Here is a 26,927-nt window from a genome sequence, read left to right as displayed (position 1 = left end):
AGGGGAAACAATGAAGTGGGAGGTGGTGGATTTTGCATGCAAATGGCCTAATCCATGCCACGGTGCCCAATCTAGCACATACAGCCCAAGATTTCTGGCTCACGGGGATTCGCATAAGTCCAGAAATTTGGCAGCAGGGGAGCGGCAAGTAATGCTGCTTGCTGCCAAGTTTTCAGTCCGGGGGCGGGGGGCCTGGGTGACATGGCTCCCTGGCCTAAGCCACTGGCATAGCTTTGTGTTAGCATCACGGCAGATGAGTTTCAAGGAGGGATCTGAAGGGCGATGGAGTGGTGTTGTAGACGCTTACATGCAAGGAGCAGCATGGGAGAGCAAGCCCAGGTAGATGGTCAGGGTTGGCCAGTGGCAGAACTTAGCGTCTTGACAGGGAATCAGGAGAGAGCCCACGATGGACTACCAAAGGGAGGAAAGACAGCCATAGCGTTGCAGATGGAGAAGGAAGGGCAGTGTGCGGGGACGATGGCCAAAGCCAGGAGCTAGGAAGGTGGTGTTAACAGCAGTGTTCCCCGTGGGTATGAGTGGGGCAGGGTCACCTTGCTCCAGGGCAGAGAAAAGGTCTGTGAACTGATCGGACTCCAGATGGGAGTTGTAGCTGCACAGCTGGGTGGAAAGAGCCATCTTGCCTCAAAGCTGCAAGATTTGGGCCAAGCCTCAGCAATGCCCAATGGGTCTCCTGAGCCTAGCAGCCTGGTTGGGGCTTCAGTGATTAAGGCACATTGTTGTCTGTACTCAAGCGAATGACATGGCCAGACTCACTTCCAGTGAGTTGCCTTTGACTCCCCAGTCTGAAGGACCAGGCAGCTGGGGCGGCTTTTGGGTTGAGTCCAGAGTGGAGCTTGAGCTTGAACTTCTGTTGCCGCAGCGAGATGCTGTAACCACATCCCACGTTCTGAGTATTGCTGTAATGCTGACCGCGCCACAGCTAGACAATAAGTAGGAAAACAATGGGATTTCTGGAAGACTGTGGTTCGTGGGAACAGAGGGGAGCATTGAGGAAGAAAAGAAAGAAGCATGGGTCTCCATCTGTGTGACGAGACCTCCTTTAAAGTCACGGTCTCCCTGAGGATGGATAGAAATCTGCATTGTCCCTCCCTTGAGCACGCCTCTCCCGTATCGTTTTGCTGGTGCAGAAGCCTGCAGTCAGTTCGATGTCTATATCCCAGAAAAGGGTTTACAGAAAATTTGCATGGGCTGGAGCTTGGGAAGCTGTGGAGGGCCCCGCCTGTGTGAGTTTTTCCATGCACTTGGGCCAGAAGATTTATTTCCAATTTGTTATTCATAAGGGAAGAGCGAGAGATTGGGATGGGGTCCTTTTGAAGTGGAAAACAAAGTCTTCTATTCAGCCCTCTGTCTAATAGGATACACATGACACAGGCTTGGCATGGTGGCTGCTTGAGAGCAAGTGCTTGCTGTCGTTCGCTTTCCGGCTTGGGGAACCCTGGTGGGAATGGGTACTGCCCTCAAAAGAGAAAAAAATCCCCATCACTGTTATATTCCACATGCCTTCAATAGGGTGTGCCTTGGGTAATGAAACAGGAACTGCTTGGAGAAACAAGCTGACCAAATTGTTGCTCATAATTCAGGGTATTTACGGTATCCCATTAAACAAACTTTTTTTTTTTTAAGCAATATAATTACATTAAGTACAAAGGCTCTGGTCCTTGTTGGCATTTGCTAATGTTCTTGCAGTGAGTAGTACTCCAAACTGGGATGTGGGGTCTAATCCCAGCACTGCCATTAGCTTGTAGTGTGACCCAGGGACAAGTCCAGTCACCTTTCTGTGCCTATTTTCCCCTTTTACTTCTATTGCTCTTTCTTTTACAGTTCAGTGTTGTGGGGCAGTGTGTGTCTGTGCAGTTATCTGGTAGAACAGAGCCACAGACGAGGCATGGCCCTCAAGGCACTGCGCTGTTACAGATGAGCAGTCCTACAGGAAGATGAGCAGTCCTACAGAAACCGTTTTCTAAATCTAAAGACCTGTGTACTGATAGTTATAAAATACATACAGTTCTTTGGAGTACTGGGTGTTTGCTTTTATCACACCTTTATCCATGAGGTTAGTTTCCCTACTTCATTTTGCATCAGTGGCATCAAAATGGGTGTTGGTTGGATCAGGCTCAATCCAGGAAAACAGGAGAGCTCTTTGTAGATGGTCAACTCATAAACCAACTCTAAAACCATGAGAATTACCTGATCTCGGGGCTACCGGAGTTCAACATATGACCTTCCAAATGTAAGCTTGGTCTGCAAACCATATTAGATTAGGAGAAGCGAAGTCTAGATGGAAAAAAAGATGAGTGCTTGCCCTCTTGGCCCACGGTGCTTGCTCCTTTTAGTTTCCCCTCTTTCAGATGGATGCACCTCTTCCCCGTTTTGCTCGGTTTTTGGCATGTTCGGGATTGGAACTCCATGTGAATCTCAGAAATCAGACATGGAAAGAAGTGTATTAGCTCATCTTGTCCAGCCTCTGCCAAAGCAGGGTTATTTCCCTACAGTATGCTCTTGAGTGCCTTCCCCAGTCTATTTTTAAATGACTCAAATAAGAGGGTTTTCCTCCCTTCCCTCGAGAGGCTGCTCCACGGTTAAATAAACCTCGCTGGTAGGGAATGTTCTTCCTGAGATCGGTCTCAGTTCTCCTTTTGCCTCATTTCATTGAATTGGCCTAGCTGTGCTCCACTAAACAGCATTGTGTCCTGCATAGTTCTTGTTATCAGTTACAGCCAGAGACTACAGGAATGAATCCCTCTTTGCCTTGACTGCATCTTTGTATTTAATTGGCTGTATCACTAGGTAGGCTCTTCTTCAACCTGCAACGTATAAACATATGGGAGGACGTTCGATTTAATTTGCAAGTCAGTGTTTAAATATGAATAGGGTCACTTCTTGTTCTAACTTCCTAAAGGAATCGAGTAAGATCTTACAGTAATAACATGAGTAATGGGCGCCTGCACACCCAACATGTTGGGTTTACACACCAATGCCATTTATCCTGGTGCAGAGCAGACAAATGACCATCCATCCTAGGGTGGTAAGTGCTATTGCAGCACCTTGCCATAGTATCTGCCCACCTATACCCATGTACCTTATAAAAGTATAGCTTTAACCCTGAGTTTTCCCACTATAAGCCAACACCTGTTTCTACTAAGTTATACTGGTGTAGGGTATCCATTGGATTTCCACTTCTTGCACCAAAGTTGTCCGTAAAGTCACTGTTCTGAAATGTGGCTGTAACTTTCATATATTGGTTTAGGTCCTTGTTGGGTGCCCATTGGTACTGATGGAAAGACTCATTGGGGTTTGCATAAGGTTGGGTAGGCTCATGCTGCCTAAGTCAGTCCTTCCATTATTACCCTAAATCCATCCTTGTTGCCTCAGTCCTCTTACATTTTGCGTGCTAGGAATTGAACACACAATTATCTAAAGAAAAATAAAACACTCAGAAGTGTCCAAGTCCTGTTTTCAAAGAGGGCAGGGAAGCTCCTAAGTTACTTCTGAAAATGTGATTTAGGCTCTGATGTCTCACCTGTTGCTCAGGGAAATGTTTCCCTTTTTTTCTTAGACAGAAGCATAGATGACCTCCAGGGAAGAATGAAATGCATGAAAAATTGTGTGTGTGCAAACTGTGTATGTTATTTCTGAGAAACATCCAAACGTTCTGGGAAATTATGAATGCACGCCTTTTCTTCTCCGGTTGTCTGCTGTGGATGATATCAGCTTTTCAACCCGTGTTGAAAAGCCCCCTTTCATGGTTTAAATCAATAGGGGAATGAATGGCCAGCTCAAGGGGGAGACAAATCCATAACGTTGTACTAAAGGAGAGCCGCAACTATTTAGCTGTGGCAAAACACCAAACTGCATCGTGATTTGTTTGTTGTTCACCCATTCGGGTTGTACAATGGGCAGATAAACTGTAAGCATGGCCAATAAAGTGACTGAGGAGGCCTCTAGATAGCATTCAATGGAAGAGTCGTCCAGGGATAAAAGCTGGAATGACAGAGCCACGCCGGGATGTTTGCACCTAATCGGGAGCCTGGTGCTGCTGTCACAACACTTGAGCTAACCGAGTTACCTGGTTGATTGTGAGAGGCCTTTAGCATACAACAAGCTCAGGATTAAAGAGCTTCCATAAGCACACCCTTTGGAAAAGCAGAAGGATGCCCTCATTTTAAAGGAACCTCACTTATTTCTGAGATCTTAGTGCCAAGAGGGGACCGAGAACAAGACCTCTATTAGGCTCCGAGGCACCTTACTTGAATGCAATTAAGTGACGGTCCCTGCTCCAAAAATCTCAGGAAGCAAGTAGAGGATGAGATAGAAACGGTGGAGATTAAATAACCTGGGTTGAGGAGAGGACGAGGCAACAGGGAAGCGGTCCTTTTTGGCTTGCTCTGTCTTGCTGATGGAAAGCAAGTGTTGCCCATCTGATTTTTAACGCTGGGAGCGCCGTACATGTCAGCGGGGTTTTCTTTTTCTTTTCTTTTTTTTCCCCCTTAGATAAACAATGATCTAAAATAAATGGATTGGAAAATGGCATGAGAGCTGTGGGTGGGGGGAGAAGAGCATATGGTCTGTAATGCAGTTGGTGAATAGCAGAGGCACACCTGCATCGCAGTGTATTGGGCTTGGAGCAGTTGTTTTAAAGAAACACAAATGGGGGTGTAAAATAGGTCATATTTTACTGAGCTTGGAGCTTTCTGTTTCCAAGTACGGGTGTTTGGCACATGCGGACAGCACTGATGTTAGTTTTTGTATGTTCCCCCTACCACGTTCTGCTTTGCCTTGCTTTATCTGCCAAAAAAAGAAAAATAAATCCGCGAAATATTTGCCTAGTTGCATTGCTTGCAGGCTTAAATACATACATATGAAATCCCTGAAAGTGATTTGTTTCAAACCCTCTTCAGTTCCAGACATCTTTCTCACTCCATCTGCGTGTCCAAGTACACAAGTTCCTTGGGGGGAAAAGCTCTTATTACATCACTGAAAAATGCTGCAAAAATAGCTTTGCACTTGAGTTCCCATCCTTGGAGCTAACCCACATGGGGATCAGACAGATCCAAACATTTAATAACTTTTTTATTTTCCTTTCTCTTTAAACACAGGATCTCTGGTCGTGGAAGCAGGGTCACGTGGTCGATTCTTGGCAGTCGGCGGTTTGTGGAGCTTTTGCAGGTGCAAAGGATTATATGTTATACTGGGAAAGGCTAAAGAAGAAAGGGAAAAATGTGCAAATCTATTAAGTAGAGCAGAACAGCATTCTTTTGTAATTCTAGTTTGTTTAGCGGAGAAAGGATTCAGTTGTTGCTTGGGAGAAGGGAAGTCTCTTTGCAGTGGCGGGGGGAGGGAAAAATGACTGCGAAGGGTGTCCGCTTGAAAGACAACCAATTTGTTTTTGACAAATTTCTGTTGTCTCAGAGCTGGGGCCTGTCAGTCAGGCTTTCAGATTACCTCCAAGTTTGATTTGTAAGATCCAGCATGAGAAGAGCCTTAGCTGGGTGCGGGTTTGTGCAGCTGTCTGCCCCGGGCTGTCCCTCGGGGGTTTGGGGGGTTGCGGTGGGAGGCTGTGATTCACCATTTGCCTGACAGCTCTGACAGCAGCGGAGATTAACTAGAGTCAGGGGAGCAGAGGGGTAGCACTGCAGCAGCCCTCGGGCGAAAGCCTGCCATGCCGGGGAACCGGCGGACAAAACATCTGGGCAATCTCGAGACGCTAGAGCACGAATAAAGAGTGGCAGACCACAGTCTTGCGCTATTTATTGCCAAACAAGCCAAAAGTTAATTGAATTCTTTAAGAGGCCTGCTGTCGGTGTTTAAAATAACTTTTAAAATATTCACTTAATTAATGGCTCAGACAAGCTACAGGGAAGGGAAAAACTGAACCTCGTCTTAATAGACAAACCAGATTAAGGGAAGAGTGGCCAGCAGTTTCCCCGAAGGAAGCAACAGAGAGTTTACAGTTCCAAGTCGGTAACAGAATACCTGGAAAAATCAATCCTGTTTAAAAGACAAAACAGGGGTTGTGAAGATGGCCACAATCAGAAACAAAGCATATCCTTTTGCTGCTTCGCAAAAGGCAAGCCGCTTGATTGTCTTTAAACCATTGAAAACAAGAATCTGCGCATCTCCCGGGTCCTCTAATGGGGTAGGAAGTTTTTTGCCTCCAAGTAGTACTAGGTGTAACGGTTAGTGGTAGCAGTGGTGTAGAGTGAGCCGCTCATCAATGCCCAGGGCTCTGTCGTGCTAGGTGCTGCGTGTATGCGTAGTAAGAGTTAAGCCCTAAGCAGTGAGGGCCAGGGACTAAGGGTATGGACACACAAACGCGTTACCCTGAGATAAAAGGCGGGGTGGGGGCGCGTGCCCAGTACTTCACAGCAGCTTCACACGTGCAGGCCTATAGTTCACAAAAGCTAAACTCTGGCGTCGGAGTCCTCTCTCTTTGAAGGCTAAACTGCTGCCAGCCACCTTTCACTGACTCTACTCTCGGACTTAACGGCGCTTTACCTTTGCCTCTTCATTCTTCTTCCTCCCACGCTTTCCTTGCTGGCATGTCTTACCCTCTTTCTCATTCACCTTCTTGTTTGCTTCGAAGCCCATTGGGATGAAGTGGAGTCTTTCAGCAGGGCGTTGGGACAGGCCCTGGCTCTGGTATCTCCTGTCTCCTGCCTGAATTGGATGGAGTTGTATGTTTGCTGAATTAGCCATCGCATCCGGCAGCCTCTGCAGCAAATGTCAACTCCTCAATTGCAGTGAGGAGGTGGAAAAACCATTTTCCCTGTCTCTGAGTTGCGGATTCTGCAGGTAGACCCCGTCCGAATGAACTGCCGCCTTCTGTTTGCAAAGTGAACCTAATTTATGAGGAGCTCGAGCAGGGATGAAAACCAGTCTGGCCCTCCCGAAACCTTCTAAGTGTAACAGTATGTGTATATTGTACCAGAGGGCCTTCAGTTCACCACACTGAATTCCCCCATGAAAGGAGAGGGGAAAAGTTGATCCAAGCCACGGCTAACACTGTGCTATAGCCGTGTTTCCAAATACCGCACCATAGTGTTGAGACACAGAAAAACATACTGGGCTCGTACATCTCTTGCGTTCTCTGCTTCACCACAAAATTTGCTAAAGCGCTTGCAAGGTCCTGGGGGTCTGGGGTGGTAGAGGAAGGAAGCCAAATGAGAAATCCTACTTGGCTTCTCTTTTTTTTTTTTTTTAAATGTAAGTTGGATATTTTTTAGCTTACTCATCAGTAACTATTTGGTGGAAAAGAAACAGACAGCATCAATATATTGAATTCTCTCTTAAGAATTAATGCCAGTTTCATTAATGCCTATGACATTGCAGGTCAGGGCTCTCCCAAGAAGCCAGATTAAGTTGCTTAGTGTTTCTTACGTACATGGTGCATTCATGTTTCCTTCATTTCTGTATATTGGAGGAAACCTCTGGCCCCATTGGCATGTCCTTGTGCTGATTCCCACCAGTGACATGACCCCTGTGCTAAGGACTGCAGGAAATGCAGTGGAAGAAAAAGCACTGGTTCAAGTTATTCCTCCTTGGGCCGCATGAATAGCATGAAGGGAGAGCAGAGGAGGACAGGGAGTTCAGGTCCAAGAGGCCAGGATGCCTAAGCCAAAGAGCTGTGGGGTCATACCAGTAAGTGGTGCCGTGGCGTGGGATACATCTTTACCTATGTGCTTCCTTAGGATTTCCAGTTTCAGATGGCTGAGCCTGTCTCCTAGAGAGAGCAGAAGTGCAAAGGACTTTAGCCGTGGAGCAAGTATTAGTGGAATAGAAAGATTTCCAGTGGGAAGGAGCTGAAAACACTGCTGCTGCTTTTCTTAGAGAGGAAATAAATGAGCGGGGACACAAAGGGGTGTAAGATAATGGAGAGGACCAAGAGGGCAGGGGTGAGGTCACTAGCCTGGGATATGCTTCGCTTCCTGTCTCTGACATGACCCTGCTGCTTAGCCCCGGCGTGCCTCGATTTCCCATCTGTAAAATAGGGATAGGAGCACTTCCCTGCCATGCAGGGTGTCGTTGCAGGGCAATGTGGGTATGGCAGGAATGAGCCAGGAAAGTCCCTAGGTTAGAGAGTGAGGGTCTGCCCTTCCCCGTAATGCCAGAGTAAGGGAACACGCTCCACTGAAAGGCAGCAAATTTCAGACAAACCCCCAAAATAACTTTTTTTAAGCAAAGTCGAATTTCACTTGTGGAGCTTCCTGCTACCGAAGACTAAAGATTAGCACCAAACTGGACAGTTTATAATTGATGAGACTATCCAGAGATATGCCAAGACAAAGACCCCATTCAACAAATTGTACCAAGTTGTACGGGTGTAGGGTATCCGTTGGGTTTCCACTTCTTGGTCACGCCAGAACAAGCTTACACCCGAAGGCATGTCCCAACAGGGGTAAGGATGCAGTTCTTCAGGGGTCGGTCATGCCGTCGTCAGCCAGGAGCAGGCTGCTTGCACCTTCCTTGCAGTGGGCTCTTAATTCTGGTCTCTGTCCGAGCAGGAGAGGGGCGGATTCATGCTCTCCTGCACCCTGGCGATCCCTAACTCCAAGAGAGACACTTCAGCGCAGTGGAAAAGTTCTTTCTTCTTCTTCCTTTCTCCATGCTGCAAAAGCCGTGTGGCACAGCATTAATAATTGATAGACTGCCAGCCACTCTCACTGCAAGGCTCGTGAAGAACAAAGCACCAATGAGAGCCCTTTGCACGTGAACATAGAAGGCCTCTGTCATTTCCTTTTGGATCCAGTGAGCTCTGGCAAGACGGCACGCTGTGTCTGAGAGCCTCTTTAACATGCAAGGCTGCAAAGGCTGAGATTCATCTGTTTTAGGCTAGATTTCAAGCGTTCTCTTTTGCATCCTCTCAGACGATGCTTTCAAGTCCAAATGAGCTAAATCATTGCAGATGAGACGCTGTGTCTCCAGGTGTCTGTGCTCCAAGCTCTTCCTTTTATAGACCACTTGGCACTTCCCCACCAGTAGGTGCGAGTTAGCCTTGTCCAGAGGACTAGCACATGAACATCCTGTCAGCCTAGTGCATGCCAAATGAAGAGCTGATGAAATCATAGCTCTCAAAAATGAGTTTTCAGTAGGGAAACCACCTGTCATGTGAGAGTTTCTAGTGGAGATCTGCAAGGATGGGTAGTAGGCCCCAGTCCAACTTGATGGTTTCATCCATGATTTGGAAGGAAAATTGCTGCTCGTAAGCTCAAATGGAGATGCACAAGAAGGTCCATGGTCCCATCTGGGAGCATCTAGATGATGCCATGGTCCCATTGGGGCTCACCCCCTCTGACCCTGTGAGGGGTCCATGCACTAAACCATCCGGACATGTAGAGCTGAACTGAGACTTAATCGGTGCCTGGTCATGAATTTTACCGAGCCCCTGCTGATGACCATGATGACAACAACTGCTGTGTGATAAACAGCTAGCTAAACCCCCAAACCGGATTTCTTTGCCCGGTTATATTTCTGTTATATAGTAATAGTTGTGACATCACTGGGACTGTTGCCTTGTTAGCTGCAACTTGCCATTCAACCTCTTCTGGGAACTACGTTCTAAACGTTATGAGCATAGCCTAACAATTACCCGTGGCACTCAGGAATAAATTCAGGCTGAATTGATATGGTCAGACTCGCTACCTTCGTTCCTGTGTTTGCTAGCCATAAATTTGAGTCCCAGCCGAGCGTATGCAAACTTGTGTTTAATTTAGCTGCTGTATTAGTACCTGTCATACTCATAAAGTGCAGTATTGCTGCTGTCGTCGTTCTAAATTGATTTGTAAATCTGTTATACAAGTACTTCCCAATGAAGGGAGATGGAAGAGCTTTATGCTTAAGGACAAAATAACCTGTTTCCCCAAACAGCAGTTGGGGAAAATATGAAGAGCCTGGATTGATTCCTTTGGATAAGAGCATGTAGGAATATTGCATTGGAGAATAAGTTGTACATAATCAAATCATTTTAGCAGCTGAGACTAACACTTCTACCAATAAGAAACACTGTTAGGACTAAAAATTCCTTAAGAAACCGCAGGGCCAGATGAGAAAAATAATTTAGCTTTTATGAAGGCTGCTAATGACCTGAGCTAAGGCTGCCCTGAAGTTTTAGGAGTAAAATCCCAGTGCTTTGCAATTTCATTCTGCTCTAATCCTGTCTGTGGTTAAAGCAAGACCATCTATTTCCAGTCTCGTTAATCCGGCACCTTGCAAGAAGGATTTTCTTTCTTTTTTTAGCTACTTTAAAAATATGCCATTGACAGTAGTACTGATTGTAACCAAATTGTCCAAAAAGGCAGCAGACCCTGTGGTCAAAAACTAGTGCAGAATTAAAGAATTCAGATCTTTAAACGTGGAGCAGGAATGGGCTTGGGGCATGGCCAGTTTTGCTTATAGGGTCTTATATTGTCTTGCCTAACATAAACCCTTTTTTTTTTAACTGCTTATCCTAAAACCTACTGGGTTCACACTTCTACTGAGAGGAGAGGGCGACACACAAGTCCTCTTACGGCCTGAAATCCTCGGGCATTCCTGTTTCAGAAACAAGGCATCTCTCTCTTGCCCCAGACGATGAGTACCGGATTGTTCTCCACCGTGCCTTCATTAACCTTAAGAAATCGATCCCTTGCAACTGATACAGAAAACTGCCCAGTTGGCATTCTTTTTACATAAAGAACCATCTTAATATTGCAGAAGTTAGACCAGAGAGGTCAAAACACCAGCCAATGGATAAACCTGATTTGCAGTAGCTTGCAGATTTAAAAGGAGGGGGGTTGGGGATTTTTTTTTTTTTTCCCTTTTTTTCCCCCAGGAGAAATGAGATCCATTTCTCTACATTCCACAAAACTTGGAAGCGCAGTCGACTATTTTTAGACAATTCCCTGGACGCTGCGTCAGCTTCAGCCACTTGGAACCACTTCTCTCCCCCTGGCTCCCAGACACTGGGTTTATACAAACTCCGGAGAAGAAGATTGTTCTTAAACGCTCTCTTTCTCCCCCGCTGTCCTTAGCACTGCACTGCTGCTGACAAGTAAATATTTATTTTGGTGAATTTTGAGCAGCGTTTGAGTTGCTGCTTTTTAAAATGAGGCTGTTATGGCTGGGAGTGAAAGAGCCAGAAACCAGAGTCCTGTTAGGGTGGGGAAATAGGAGACAGGTGTTGATGGAGCCTAGAAGAAGTAGTTGCCAGCAGAGAGCCTGGAAAGTGAAGCAGACAGTGGTTGCAGCCTCTGAATCAAAGCATTGATCGGGCATGGGTGTGTGTATAAGCTCCCGGCACAGCCCTGGAGGGTCCCGCATCTCCTTCATTGGGGCCTGATTCTGATCACGTTGGTACGGTATCACATGACTGACTTCCATGGCTTTCCACCAGAAGTGAACGGAGGTGGCTGGTCTCTCTAAGCCAGCTGCATTTCCCTTTTCCCCTCTCGAGAACAGGTTTTCTCTGCGGGTATCACAGCTGGGCAAGCTCTTCTGGGGGAAAGAAATGACCTCCAAGGGTGGCCATCAGGTTCAAAACAGGGCTAGTGTGGTTTGAACATACCAGAGCCAGCAGCACACAAGGGAATGGTCTGGCCAACATTGTCCTCAGCTAGCAGCTGCCCATTCAGATGATGACCACTGCATTGGTGGTGGCTTTTGGCATGAGACCCACTTGAACTCATGCATCCAGACCCTTCGCTGCTCTGCCTCTGTGTCAGTAGTAGCTTGGGACATTAGAGGTGCATCTGAAAGAGGTTGGTGCTTGGGTACTTGGTCATTTGGCCAAATCCCATTAGTAAAACCCCTACATCCTGAGCTTTCCAAGCTGTTGGCCTACAGTTGTGTTTCCTTCAGAAATTCTGGCTTCCTTTTCACTCTAAAGGGCCATGATCCCCATCCCCCCGCCCTGAATTTGACATCCAGACCCAAAGTATGTGCCTTGTGGACTTTTTACCCCATCACCTTTCCCTGTTTATAGTGTATAGTGAAAACCTGGTCTAGCCTGATGTTCAAAACTACACTGTCAAGGCAGGATGCAACACCCTTACTTGTTCTCCTTCCTCTCAGAGTAAGAGATTTCTTGCAGTCGTATAGCATGTAGGTGTTTAACATAGAAACTATCCCACCTGCCTACATACAGCACCAAGCACCATAGACCTCCAACCTCCACTGCAGTCTCTGGGTGCTACCGGGGCATCGCGCAAAGGACCACTTCCTTGCCAATCGGCACACAAAGCTAAAAACCCTCTGCGCAGACATCCTATGTTGCGAGCTGGGGAACAGGCTGTCAGCATTAATACCGTCGGGGTTTTGGCCGGGGCTGTGGGAATTCAAGGCGGCGTGGCATTCCTGTTCGACAAACAATGTCTCACTTGTGTTTGGTGTTTTAATATGCTCAGGTGGGTTTGCAGCTGCAGTCACCACGCCTCTCGATGTAGCCAAGACAAGAATTATGCTGGCAAAGGTAAGAGGCAGCCGAACAGCACGGAAATGGCAGGTGCGTGGTCGCAGAGTGCCAGCACTTGTGCAGGGCCGTGGCAAAGTGGCTGATCCAGCACTTAATGGTGATTTCTGCTCCCTATGTTGCAATGGGATGGGAGCGCGCAGTTTTGGGGCAGATAACAATGGTGCTGCTTTCCCACCCCCCATCCCCACCTTTCTCCTTTTACCTCTAGCCTCTGCTCTTTCCCCAAAGAGCCATTAAAGATGTCCCTGCTCAGGCTCGAATACAAAGGCCTTGTGACAAACGCCTGACATCAGAAATCCAGACAGGGCCGGATTCCTTTCTCCATTTGGATAAGTCTTATGTTAGAGATCTCCCTACAATATGCACCTCGTATGCCTCGGCATACATGTATATTCACAGTGCAATGAGCGGCATGTGCTGCATGCTGGGTCTCGTTGCTGAACTCCTCCAGCACCCTGAGCAGCTTGACCTGCCCTCGGTTGTTTCCTCACCGGGGAAGGAGTGATACTGCTGACCCACTCAGACGTTTTGAGATCCTTGCATGAAAGATGCCATGCAAGGCACGGCTGTGTATTAAACATTTGCCAAGTTATGCTGCCGTATGTGAAATGTAACGCCCTGTAGTTGGTCGGTTTGCCTTTGTAGCTCGGGTGGCTATGTGGTACAGGGGTTGCTTGCACCCCGTTTTTTTTAAGCAGTTATTTTTACTGTATAGTTTTAAATGAAATGGCGAGGGAAAACTTCTCCTTAGAAGTTTTGAAATAAGTAAGCGGCAGGCTCGACAGCCAGTGGATTGCCCCCAGGGGCTGGAATCAAAGCCTGTTCTTGCTTTGGGCTTTTGAGACACGCTGTGGACTGATGTATGCAGCCCTGGAGGGAGATACGATGATCTGGCCTTTGTTCCTTGCTTTGCTGCTATCCCTCTTTGCGACCTTTCTGTCCCATGTCCTCTGTATGGAGGGTGACTTTCGGTGTGTTTGCACAGCATCTCTCATGCTGTACATGGTCTTTTGCAGCATAATAATATGTATAATAATGCACATAACTCATATGAATATGAACAGTGATATTAACATCTTCTTCAATCTGAATGGATCTGATTTGATACTGAGGTATTTGGTGCTGATCAGCTGAACGTGTGCATGTGCTAATTCATCAGTAGGTGCATTAAGCACTGGTGAAGCGATATAAGCTGTGGAAAGGAGGAGTGGAGTATCACTGACTGCCTGTCTGTCTCTTCTTGCAATGCAGGCTGGTTCCAGCAACGCCAAAGGGAATGTGCTGTCTGCTCTGTACGAGGTCTGGAAGAAGAACGGCGTGTCTGGGTAAGGACTTGTGGTGAGAGAATAGCTCAGTTGGTGACAGCCCACTACAAACGTGTTTTATTGAAAACAGAGCGGTGTGTTACCATGAGGCCTTGATCCCAAATAGCACCATTTGGAGCTGTGGCATTTCCAGTATGAACTAACCATAATGAGTCCACCCAGTGGAGACCCCAGGCCTGTCCTGAAGAAGGGATGTCCTTCTGCTGCAGTAAAACACCCCCAGCTTTCTCCAGTTCTGCAGTGGGGGAAATAGCAAAGTCGTCTGTGTACTCTGAGGTCTTCTTTCACCTGCACAGGATCTGCCACAGAGGTACCAAAGACATCCAAGCAGCAGCAAGGAGCCGCTGGCTTTTTAAAGCCCTTTTCTGACCACTCCATGGGATGCTGCAATGCTGCATTTCTGCATTGCGGTAGTGTTTTCCAACTGCAGGATATGCGATTCCGTGTGGAGCATCCTCTTGGATTCCCATTATATCCGTGCTTATTAGTAAGCTTTTTTGCAAAGTGTTGGGGCCCAGGGCATGTGCTGGGATGCTGGCTCGCCTCCCCACAGTCATCTGTGTTGCAGCACAGCTCTGTTTGCCGAAATAACTAGTTGCTGAGGCAGGCAAGAACAGTGGTTTTAACAGGTAGCAATGGGCCGGCTTAGCCAGGAAGAACCCCTCACAGCCCAATCTGAACGCACCCGAGGGAATTAGGCTGGTTTTCCAGCTCTGTCAGTAACTTGGGTCATGCTGATGCATGTGACCGCTTTGTGCCTCAGTTTGCCTGTCTGTTAAAACAGGAATATGCCATTCTGACCTCTTGCAGTGATGATGTAGTTGGGGCTGGTCCTGCTTTGTCCGTGATTCTGTTCGGTGTTGTGGAGAGATGTAGGTCTGGGCAGCTACACTGGATATGCGCTGGTGGCTGATGGTTTAGAAGTGAAGCATGATTTCTAGCTTTGAGTTCAGTGCACAGGCAGGAAAGTGCACTGTAGTCACTTGCTCCTGGAAAACTATGGAGTTCAAATGCTCTGCTTTATCCTGCAGCTTTAGCGCCCCTTGCACCCAGTCTTTTACTGTTATTAGTGAGCAGTGGCCCTCTGTGTCAGGTGCTGTACAAACACCCTGCTGCCTGGAAAAGCTCTTAAGCTAAATATTAAAAGGAAATGAGTTCCTATTTGTCAAATAGGAAGTGGGGCCCAGATAACTTAGCTTAATAAGAGACAGGGCAGTCAGGGACAGGGCTCGGCATAATACCCAGATCTCCAGAGTCATTCGGGAGGATTCGGTGGAAGCTTGATCACCAGGATTGGGAAAGGCCCCAGCGGTAAAAGTGGAGAGAAAAGAGCAGGAGATCTCAGGAAGAAACGAGATCGGAGGTGCTGCTTCTGGAGGCTGCAGTTGGGGTTCCCTGCTCCCGCAGACGTAACCGCTGGGGTTGCAGTAGCCTGTGCTGCGGATGCACGTTTGCAGAGCTCCTGTAACAGGACTAAGCACTGCCACGGGAGAAGGATGAGGTGTCGCTGGAGAACAATGCCGTGCCGCAGGCTTTAGCCTATTGGTGCTTTGTCACTACATGCCTCGTACAAATTACTCTGTTTTTAAAGCTATAATTATGGTAATAGACCCAATTGCTGTCTAGCGAAGCCATAAAATGTTTCCATCTGCCTGTGTGCTCCCGGATCCTGAGCAAAGATCATTACCACAAAAACCAAAGCAAGTGCAGCTGGAGGTTTCCCAGGCACCGGGTTTGACTTGCAGCGAGGAGCACAAGGGAGAAGAAGCTCCTAAATTGCTACAGGAACATGAGCTGCTTCCGGGGGACCCTGGTAGTTAAAATGCCTTCGGCCTCCCTGCGTTACACAGGATATGTCAAGTAATAGCAGCGGGACCAAACGCATGATGAAATGCTGGGTTAGTTTAACACGAAGGGTCCAAACGAGCTCACAAAAGCCAAGGGGAGCAGAGCAAACCCCCTAATTCACCCAGTGCAGAGGACTCATACGTCAGTCCCATGGTGTGTGGGGTCCTCCCTCTGCACGGGTCGGTCCAAGGGATGCAGGTGAGTCGTTTGGGGTCTAGCCAGTCCTTGCACCCAGCTTAGGAGAGCCAGACTTGTGCGGAGAGCTGCAGAGGTCTGTCCTGAGGTTTGTCATCCCAGCCAGTGTTGGTGGGAGAGCAACTTCCCTTGGCCATTTATCTCAGCCCGCCTAGTCCTGCCTGGTGCTGAGCCCCCATCAACTTCAGAGGGACGTTGTCTTCCCATAAAACACTTTGCAGCTCTCTGGGTTTTCCTGGGATGCTGGCAGGTAATGGGATGTGCATGGTTTTGGATGCTCCACCTGCCCTGTGTCCTCTTGAGTTAAGATCTCCATTACACTGCAGGCCTGCTCTTCCTGTTGGCATTATCTTCCACCACTGAGCAGGCATTTTTTTACCCACCGTGTTTTCAAGACTTTAGCCTAGTTACTGTTCCTCCAGGCTGTGCTCTGCCCCTAAGCAGGGTGGATCGCCTGAAGTGTAGAGAACAAGGCACCCTGATGTCTGCGGTGTGAGGCTCAGGGGTCCTTTCCTGCTTGTGACCAAGGATAAGGTGCTTGGGTTTGGATCTGGAGAGGGAGCGAGGTACCTAATGAGGAGCGTATGTGACACTTGGGATGCATGAGTCCAAACTGCAGTCCGGATACCCAGCAGCTGCTGACTTGTAGAGATACCTGAACTTCAGAGGCACCTCACTCTCTGCCCTTGAAGTTTTGCTGTTGTGCATGCCCAGAGCTGCCTCCGACTTGGCAAGACCGAACCGCTGGCTGCCAAGTTCACGCCTGAGTCTGGTCGGGATCTAGACACCGGGCTGCCAGTCCCCTGCAGGGCTCAATTAAGAAGGCGTTCTCCGAGCGTGCCCAACGCACGCTGACAGGCTCAGGCGCTGCATGCAACCCGGCAGCAGAGGCTGCTTTTATCAAGGATGCAGCTAGAGGGAGGGGAAGGTGGCCTAGTTGTTAGAGCACTTCCCAGGGTTGTTGGAGACTTCACTACCCTGGGGTTGAGGGGATCGCCCCGGCTCTCCACCCAGCATGCTAGCTGTTTTGGATCTTGCACTATGCAGGGCCTAATGCCCAGCTCAGCGATGTGGGATCTGCTTTTGGCAAGGTAATGCAAGGAAGGCATCTAAACCCTTTTTGGGGATGCAGCCCTTCGGTGCTGTGCCTCAGTTTCCCCACCTGCAGAACCAGGCTGAGGGCACTTCACAGTTGCATCCCTCCGTTAATCAACAAGGGATATGAGTCTACTGAAGAAGACGGCAAGGTAAAAGCCTGCACATGCTGCCCTTGAACAGAGCGGGGCCTGCTTGCTTGCCACCAAGCCAGCGCTACCCAGGAAACAGCTTTTCCCATTCTTCTTTCAGCTTGTTTGCAGGTGTCATCCCTCGAATGACAGCCATCAGCCTGGGAGGCTTCATCTTCCTCGGGACGTATGACAAGGCACGCAGCTTGCTGCTCTGAGCGGGCCCGGAGATGCCCATGTGTGGATCCATGGATCTGCTTTCAGCAAAGAGGCCTTGTACAAACCAACCCAGGCTGCTTTATGCGTCCCAGCAGCTGCTCCACCACCCCAACAATATTTCCTCTCAGGGCTGGGGGGAGAACCCAACAAAAACCCTTAAATAATCCAATTTCCCTACCTTGAAATTTCCCTGCCGTGAAAGCAGTGAAGTCATTGTGAGACCATGCCAAAAAAGTAACATTGGGGGGGTAAACAACTAATTACCTTGGCTGCAAAAGCCATTATTAGGGCTTACACAGGGAAAATGTTTTGCTAACCACAAGAGCGCAGCTGTGAGAGGATAAAACCAGGTCTCATTACTGGCTGAGACCTGGTTCAGCCCGTTGGTGCGGGTTTTGTGCCCCAGGACAAGCGAACAGAGCTGCAGCTGGTACAATTGCAAGGCCTCACGCAGTGATTGTCCTAGAATTTGCTCGTTTCTGATTTGAAACGTTCAGTCGCTGTCTGCCCCTCCAGGTGCACGTAGCAGCTCTCTTGTGTGGCAACCAGGGCATTAGACTCATTAAACGTGCGCTTCTCCAGCGAAGGCTGTGGTTGTATTATTTTACAACAGTGTCCAACAGTGCTGCCGTCCCAGGGGGAGTTAGGGCAGGACGTGAACACGCAGCTTATACTAGGCATAGGCTTCTCCAGGCAGAGCAGCCGGTGCCTTGCAATGTGAAAATGTGTCTCCATCAAATGCAGGTATTTCCACAGCATGGTTTTGCAGGAATACGCCTACTTGGTATGGAGGCTGCAAGTAGTGAGCAGGTATCCCATGCAGCACGTGGACAGGGGCGAGTACCCAAACAGCCAGTTCAAGAGGGACAGGCAGCATGGGTCACAGGGGAGTCATCTCCTATTCCCCCTGCCCCATCTAAATGTGAAGACGACTCTTTTGCCACCTCTTGAGTAAATCCATAGAGCTAGATTATTAAAGCCCTGATGGTCTACTGAGCTGTGTCATCTGAGCATTGCGAACCTGCCGCCTGCACGGAGGCAAACTGTTCAAAAGGAGTAAAACTGATCCTGAAGCGAATCTCAGATTAAAACTGGAATTGCAACCAGCCCCAAATGCTCTGATTGTGACCAGATGTCAGACGTCTTTTTTTTTAGCAGTTACACCAGTGCACTTTGTGGTGGGATAAGAAAGAGCTATTATTGAACTTGATGGCCGGTAACAAGCACAGGGCCCTACCCTCCGTTTATCAGGTAGCCGCATATTTGAAGAACAGCCTTCTTGGCTAACGGCTTCGCACTCCCTTCAGTGACTGGGTGGCTCTGTGGCAAGTCACTGGGGCCACAGACTCTTAGCCCAGCATTTGAGGGGGGGTCTCCATCCAGCCATTCCTGGGTCACACAAATCTTACTCTTAGGATGGTTTGCTCTCCCAGGAAGTCCTCCCCCTATACCTAGCTTCTATATAAAACCCAACCAACCAAAACAGGTTAGGGAAGCTCAGAATGGGTTTGTTTGTGATGCCTTAACCATCAGCCCATGTTTTCACTGTTCCTTGTGGATCCCTTTACTGTTAACCCATTTAATCTGAACCCATGCCTTTACCACGCTAATGCAAAAGAGGTCTGCACAGAACAATGCTGACTCATCTGTGCCTATAGGTCATGCTGACTCACCTGTGCCAGATCAAGTAAGGTAGACCCCCCTGGGCCCACAAAGCACCCCCGTCACCTGCCTTTGCAGGCAGAAGGAGAAACTTTCACTTCTAGAATGGGGAAAAGGGATCTAATGGGTCGTCCTAAAATGAAACCTTCATTGGTAGCCCATGCAAAGCTCTCTGAGCTTCAACAAATGGGAAGTTTAGCATTATTCTAAAACTGGAATCATTTGGGCAAAAAAAACAAAAATAGTAGCTTGACACCAGACATGAAGTTTCTAAAGGAGCCCTTTTGGCTCAGAATAATGTGTTTATCCCCTTAAATTCAGTTTATTTGCAGGAGACACTGGTTTCTTAGGGTGATATCTTTTATTGGACTTACTGCCTAGTTAACTTGGAAGATAATGAAATCTGCTGCTTAGACGAGAAAATCCATGACCTATAGAAAAAGACTACACAGCGATGTCTTCCTAAGCCTGTGCAAGAAACATGACATCATCCCCGGGGGACTCGTCATCTCCAGCCCTTTAGCTAACACACAACTATTATATGCAAGGGAGCTTTGGAAGTTGATGTGAGGTGGTCCAGTAAAGGATGTTGCCTGAAGACGTCCTGGCTTCTCGCATAATTTCTGGCCCATCACAGCTGCATCATCACTCTTACACTACCACTTCAGTTGTGGGGCAGAAACACTAGTTTCTGGTACACTAAGAGACAAAATCCCTGCTCTCCATGCAAAACTCGGCTCAGCGTTACCTCTGTTGCTGTACCCAACATCTCTACCATGGGCAGTGATGGAGCGTAACTACCCACGCACAGTATTGATGTTCAAAGTTGTCTTTGACTGACTCTGTTCCCTACTGACCTCATTTTTCTTTCGTGCACCCATCTGATGACTGTGGCCAGCTAATTAAGCAATTGATGGATTAGACATTTCAAATAAAACCTTTACTGTACCATCTCAATATGATTCGGAGCTCTCCCACTCCACGTGCTATTGCTGGTGCCTCTTTTGGTTCATCATACAGAATTACATTTCTTGGGTTTAACATGACAAGCTGGGTGTTTTTCATAAAGTTGTTATTTCCTAATCCTTTGGATGCACTTGCAGTAGAAACAAGCAGAAAAGAGGGTAGTGACTGGTTAGACTCTTTATTTATTGATTTTTTTTCAACTGGATCTCTCCAAAGCTCACTCTCAACAAGAACAGAAAAGCTGTAATATTATAAATGAACCTTTATTAAAGACACTTCAATGCCATTTGTTAGACACTTCAATATTTTACATGTTTTTCAATGTACAACATTGTACCAAATGGTTTTTTTCTAATAAATAAATAACTTTGTACACAAAAGTAATACTTCCTCTTTCACATTGCCTCTCAGAAGCAGCAGATTCACATATTTAGTGGAAGTAATAACATTAAACAGTTAACGTTATCAAAAAATACATTATTCTCCAATGTTATTGTGGCAAATGTGCTTAAACGCTTGCAATGGTGATGACGTTTCTGCCAGCAAAGTTAGTTAGTTAAGTCTTTCCCATGCTGCGTGGGGATATCCCAGTAACACCCGCTACTACTTTCACCATTTGAGTTAGTTCTAAAAGCGTATTTTTCTTCGCTTGGGAGGAAAAATACGCTGGGTTTATTGATTGTTTTTTTCTATTATCCATCTCTGAGACAATGAATAATTAGAAGTTGGCACTCAACATAATTAGCTACCTGCCCCAAAGTGCACGTGGGTCTACAGTTAGGAACTGATACAGACAGGCAGCTGGCTTAATTATGCCTCGCTTCATAAAGGCCAGTCAAGTCATTTACAGTGAAACTTGTCTTTGCCGTCACTCCAGAGACGGATGTTTGGGTAGGAGGTCGGCTTCTAAGGAAGGCAGAATAGTTTGGTCATCACTTGGGACAGACGTTTTGGGCCCGGGCTCTAACGCATGTGCTGAAGTCCCGTTGATTTAACAGGTCTTTGGCACAGACATAAGCCTTTCCTGAATGCAGACAAGCGATCTCCCTGCTCTGACTGCTATCGATGCCTTCTGTGACCTACTAAGCTGGCGTGAGTGGCACGCTTGTTGGATCTTGTTCCAACGAAACAGCCATTGAGTTGCTGCTAAGAAAGCAAAAAAAAGAAAGTAAAAATAACCCCCCCCAAACAAGCTCTCCCAAGAGTAGTCATCACCAAAACGTAGCAGTCTTGTACGAGCAGAACTCCATTACAAGTAACTGGAAAAAAAAAAGTTGTCCCTCCACAGGTACCGACACCAACAGAAGCAGCCTTTCTATAAATAAAAAGCTTCATATTGAAGTTATAAATGACATGGGGTTGGGGGAGGGGGGGGTTTCCATTCACGAACGAACATCCAAACCATACAGCGACGTTCAGAAGTTGTTCCTTTAAGCCAGTATCAACTTAAGAGACTTGCTTCTAAATCAGCCTATTTCGGGGTTGCTGCACAGAAATCTTTGTCCCGAAGCAGATGCTCACATGCAAAGGGGTATCGGCGATGTTGGGCGTGTGAGTAGCTGCAGTTTTGGTGACTGGGGTCTTTTAGTCCTTCTCCCTGTAACCCCATATTAAGACGGCACCTCTCAGACCCATGAGCCCCTTTCTTTGATACCTGGGGTCACGTAAGCTTTAGTTTGTGAACTGCCAGGCTGCGGTATTTAATGCCTGGCTCACTTTGGGGGGCTGGGATTATTTTCGAGCCAAACAGTCACACCTGTACCACCCGAGATGAGATGCAGGTGGGCGGGGGACTCAAGTCTGGTACAACCTATTCCCTTTCCTAACCAGGGAGAAGCTGTATCAGCACGAGCACCTGTTTGTCACTGCAACAACCGAGAGTTGGAGCACTTCAACTGCACCAAAGGACTTAAAGTAAGACAACTTGTGTGTGCAGGCAAGACTTTGCTCTGAGGTTTGCTCCCGTCTCTGCCCCCAGTTTTACTGCATATCTTTTGTGGCTAGTAATCATCTCTGCTTTTTTGTGTGTGTGGTGGGGCGGGTGGGGGGTGCACAGGAAGCGCGCGCTGTAGCTGGATTGTATTGTATGCCTGTGCGCTCTTCTGTTTTAATAGACTATCACAGACTATTTAACCTTTAGTTCGTCAATGCAATGCTGAATGGAATACTTTTTTTTAAAGTTCTCCTATAAAGAAAAGAGACAAATCAGGTTGCAGTAGATGCATGTGTATGTATCATTTGGCTTTTGCTATTAATTCTCTTACTTAGCATTTCCTCGAAATAATAGAAGAACTCCATTTAAACCTCTTTAAGTGCAAAATATTTCTAGAGGGCGACAGACTTTGTGCTCGTTTCCTGTAACTTGATTTACAGGAATTGCCACTGAAAAGAGGGGCAGCGGTTATGTATTAAGGCACCCAGGATTATTTTCTCTGAACAAAAATTTAACAGCAACCTGATACTGAAAACAATATTGCCAAGAATGGTAAGATTTCACTCAGTTACCCATGCACTAAAGATTAAAATAGCCTCTGTAAAAGATATATATATACTTTGAGATATATATATATATATATATATATATATTTTTTTTTTATAATATATATATGAAAACTCTTATGTACATTTGTATCAAATACTTTTTTTCTCTTTACACAATAATCTCTTGCATTTATGTGCTTCACATGCAAGGAATCTTTTGAATGATTCAGTACTTCTCATGGAAGTTGTAAGCTATGTACACACAGGCGCCGCTCGAATAGGAGTTTGTTCCCCACGCAAGCTCATCTCTCATACCTCATTTTGTCTTCCTTTGTCTCCGAGAGGTTGTCAGTTCAAATGTTGAGGTAGATGTAAGTAACCTATATACTCTGTGCAAAAAAAAAAAAATATTAATAGCGTGTTTGTTTGGTTGCACTTGGTAGCTTAGTTTGTTGATCTTTTTGATGGCTTAAAGTCATGAATGGAGTCGCATGATTTGGGTCCGTATCCGTTGGAAAGAAGGGCTTGCTTAGCTTGGGCTTCGCTCGGCAAGTCCAGTATCGTCGGCGAAATTTCAGGATTCCTGTTGAACTGCTTGGCGGAGCCGCCTGCAGGCGCAGCTCTGCTCGAGTGAAGGCTCTGGAACTCTGAAGGCTTCGCGGAAGCTAGTGAGGAGCCTACAAACAAGGGAAGACAGCGCAAGGCTGCATTAGTGGATGCTCAGCACATGGCCTCCTTCTGTAACGTGCTACCCACCACCAGTAACTAAGGCCCCTGGTCGCGTGCTGCATATATTACGCAATGATATGGTTAATCTTGTGACAGATTTAGACTGATGCCATAAAAATGAGTATCCAGCTACTAAAAAGAGCCAACCAGCTACGAAATTAGTGCTTGGAAATGTGTAATGACTTTATAGCTGGCTTTTATCCATCTTTCATTTGAAGGTGTGGCAGGACCCATGCATCCTGTTGGTCTAGATCTGCCTTTGACCTGAGCAGGATGTATACCTTGTCTGTCAGTGGGTGGCTCTTTACTTGGGCAGGAGAGTGGCATCCTGTCATGGTTGCTGGGGTAGCGGGTATTGTCTGTGTCTGTCCTCTTACTGCTGCCAATCCCATTACACTGCGGAGGATGGAGGAGGCCTTGGCTCCTGCTTGGCTCCTTGCTGCTCAAGGCGTTTGGATAGGTGCTGTTTGCGGTCTGAAGGGTCTGAGAATAGCGCTCTGGGTCCCTGGGGTAAATGCTGACATTCATGCTATCCGTGCTCCCGCTGCAGTCAGTGCAGACAACCGGCAGACCGTACCCTTTGGGGAGGGAAAGGAAAAGGCAATGATTGAAGACCAGCAGCTCGGAAGGCTTTGCCACAGTGTTCACAACTTGGAGAAAGGAAAGACACTGCAGGGCAACCAGCCGTCTCTGCCACATGGTCATGTCACTCTCTAGCCTATGTGCATATCTCTTTGCTCGCACTCCAATTTAGTCAAGTCCTGCATTTTTCTGAGTGTTACAGGTGTCCCAGTATTGCTAAAAGCAGGTCCAACAGCTGGGGTGCTTCTCCTTTCTGAGTTGTGCGCTTATTTCCACTGAAGCCAGAAATAGCCTTTTTTTTATTTCCTGTTTCACAGCTTACCAATAAGGGAATGAACAGGTGATGGAAATGGTCTGTAACGGCGGCTAACAGAAGAGAGGTTACCTTGGGGCTGTTTCAAAGGTGTTGCTATCCTGTCGCACTGCTATCTGCAAACACATTGCTTAGTGCTGGCGGGAGGAACCTCTGGGGTGACCACAATGAAAGCAGCAGGAGGAGATAACGATGTCCCCCCTGCCCCTTTTATGCCAGTTCATTTATTTTACACTTCTGACAGCTTTCCAGCGCTTGGTTTCCCCATTTCCCCTGGAAGAACGCTTAGGTTCCTCTGCTGTTCCTGTGAGCCTTGCTTGCAGCACAAGGGAATACACAAAACATTTTTTAAAAAAGCAAAAGTGATTGGAAAACCCAGAGAAACTGGCAGTGAGGTTGAGGGGGAAACTACTTCTCAGTGGTGATGAGTTAAAGAACTCTGCTTCATCGCCAGTCCCTTTATTTGCCTCGGCTGACAATTTCTAACACCTGCACTTGGCAACTGCTCTCCCATGTTGGGACTAGCACAGAAAGACTAATCCAGCTGTGCTGGTGGCTCTCACTAGCTGCAATCTGCCTTTGGGAGGAGGTTGGTTAAAGTTGAACATTTGTGATGCTACAGAAGAAGAAAGAAGAAGGGGAGTGAGTTTGCTGTATCTGCACCCAAAAATAGTACAGGTGGATAGAATTGTTTCTAGCCTCAGCGCTTTCACTCGCATGCTCTTTGAATCTGTACCAACATGAAACTCCTTTTCAGATTAATGAGTTTTGTACCTGTCTTATCTTGAACTGGCGTTCCCTCACCCGTGTCTTCAGGCTTCCAAGTATCTTTATTGTAGCCTATACATAGCTTTGGCTGTCTACACCCGACAGTGGGAGCTTCAACATCTGGACACCTTCCAGCATCAGTCTGACACATGCCTATAACAAACCAACCAGCTGTCTCAGGATTACAACCATCTGCATTCTCGATCGGCAAATTTATTAGTCTTTTGATTGTGCTGCAAGGCCGGAAGCACCGGACAATTTTGAATCCATCCTTCAAGCAGTAAATATTTTAGAAACACAGTGCAGAAAGTTTACCCATCCCATCCCATCCCATCCCAAAGCGTGGTTGGCGTTTGCCCTTGGTGCCCAAAGCTAAGGTTTGGCAGTGCTAATGGGCTCTGAATTAGAAAAGAGTTGTGAGGAAATTCTGGTGCCGAAGAACTGAACTTGAACTAGGCAGAACTACTCATTGGGGCCTGAAGACTGAACAGATATGCAATAATTTGCTCAGATGAGTGATGTTACTGCTGGCAAGGGTGCATCTTCTGGGCTGACAAAGAGACCTGTTCCTGCCTGTGCCCTAAATACAATGCAGCAGTAGAGCTTCCAGTTGCACAGATCTTTCCCTCCAGTCGGGCCCCAAGCAGAACAGTAGCTGGTGCTAAGAGGAAAACTACCCCTTGTCACACCAAAAATAAAATTAGACCCCAGTTCATACCATTGCTCTCTATGTGCCCATTAGGCTGTTGGCTGTTATCCACTCGAACAACCACTTCTTGTCTGTCTGAGAGTGTCCCTTGGGAAGACAGGTAGCTTGGCACGTCAGGTGGCACAATAGTCTCATCTGGAATGAGAGGTGCAAACAGTGGTGACGCTCCAATACTACCATGCAAAGGGATGAGGCTTCAAGTGTCTCAAACTTGAAGTGCCTGAACTTTTAAAAAGGGACGGCGATGCTGGGAGGCCCAGTGGCTTTCAGAGAGTCTCAAGCAGCAGCTTACACGAGCAACTTGTGTGCTCGCCGATGCCTGGGTGTCAGATGCAGCCTAGGTGCATTTTTTCAGAGCGTACGAATAAACCCAGCCCCCGAAATCCCGGCCTCTGGAAGGTGGCTTTAAGTACCCCCCTGCATTTAGGCTGGTGATTTGTGGAAATCCCACTCGATGCAAAACAGGGACTGAAATTTCCATGTAATTTAGATGCTTTGGAAAATGCCATCCAAGAACTTTCCAAGAGCATGGGGAAAGCGCAGCCATCTGTCTGACCACAAGAAGCCGGCGAAGAGCAGCCCCAGCCAGCGGGTCGAATCGTGCCTGCCCAGACCCCTCTTACAGGTCAGAAGGGAATCTGGAGAATACCAAATGTCATTGCTTTCCGAACTGTTGATAAAGGTGGGTTCACTGCTCCCACCCAGAGCAGATGCATTAGAACAAATACTTTTGGGAGAAAGAAAAGACCAGAGTCCTAACTACCGAGACCCTGGAAACTTATTATAGTTCTTGTAAGGCCACCGTAGATTGGGGGTGGGGAAACACCCAGAAAGCTAAAAAATGCGACTTTCTGTCTTCTGTGAAGTTAGGCTACAGGCTTAACATGTTTAGTATCTACCCCAAGCTGGTCTTGCTTTCCAAATGCCTTCTCGCCTCCTCAACAGCAAAGGCAGGATCCATAGGGGGAAATACAGCCCTTAGACTGCCCTGGGTTATACCAGGAGCTGCTGTACCTCTTGTCAGCCCCCCCATCACCTCTGCCGCAGGACAGGTCAAGTCTACTGGGCACTGAACCCCTCCCTGACTTTGCAAATCTGGCCCTGTAACCCTCTGAAAAGCCATCGTTCAGAAAGGGCGGGCGAGAGACAAGGGCTGCAGCAGCCCAGAGATTTTCCACGTGAAAGACGTGACCGTGCTTACAGCACTGTATCAGTCGTTCCCCGCCAGCTGTGCCCTAAGCCTATTGCACCTGTTCCTGGGACAGCAAATCCCAGTGGGGGCAGTGAGCTAATGGACAGGTGCATCCAACAGCCTCGGTTCAGAGACCTCACGCAGTGCAGGAACTGGTCTGAGGGCCAGCCCAGGGCTTGGGTTACCCTGAATCCTTCTGCCACTGGTAAAGCCCTTCCCTCCCTTTGACACCAGGACCCTGGCACC

The 26,927-nt window shown here is 47.4% G+C and overlaps 2 protein-coding genes across 2 annotated transcripts in view; one reads left to right on the top strand and one right to left on the bottom strand.

Annotated features, from left to right (window-relative positions):
- The window catches only part of SLC25A26 (solute carrier family 25 member 26), a 97,383-nt gene extending 79,031 nt beyond the window's left edge, over positions 1–18,352 (top strand). Inside the window, exons 7-10 of the mRNA XM_019536691.1 lie at positions 5,118–5,187; positions 12,399–12,463; positions 13,718–13,791; positions 17,182–18,352. Coding sequence (XP_019392236.1) covers positions 5,118–5,187; positions 12,399–12,463; positions 13,718–13,791; positions 17,182–17,278 — 306 coding nt within the window. The 3' untranslated portion in view covers positions 17,279–18,352. The remainder of the gene's footprint in view (positions 1–5,117; positions 5,188–12,398; positions 12,464–13,717; positions 13,792–17,181) is intronic.
- A 1,744-nt stretch (positions 18,353–20,096) lies between these two features.
- The window catches only part of LRIG1 (leucine rich repeats and immunoglobulin like domains 1), a 74,265-nt gene continuing 67,434 nt past the window's right edge, over positions 20,097–26,927 (bottom strand). Inside the window, exons 16-19 of the mRNA XM_019536994.1 lie at positions 25,499–25,624; positions 24,787–24,933; positions 23,399–23,695; positions 20,097–23,065 (exon numbers count right to left, since the gene is read on the bottom strand). Of these exons, the coding sequence (XP_019392539.1) occupies positions 22,833–23,065; positions 23,399–23,695; positions 24,787–24,933; positions 25,499–25,624 (803 nt within the window). The 3' untranslated portion in view covers positions 20,097–22,832. The remainder of the gene's footprint in view (positions 23,066–23,398; positions 23,696–24,786; positions 24,934–25,498; positions 25,625–26,927) is intronic.

Source organism: Crocodylus porosus, unplaced genomic scaffold, assembly GCF_001723895.1.
Source record: "Crocodylus porosus isolate Cpor-Errol unplaced genomic scaffold, CroPor_comp1, whole genome shotgun sequence".
NCBI lineage: Eukaryota > Metazoa > Chordata > Crocodylia > Crocodylidae > Crocodylus > Crocodylus porosus.
The sequence above is the reverse complement of the archived record's forward strand: the minus strand, read 5'-3'. Positions and strand labels throughout refer to the sequence as shown.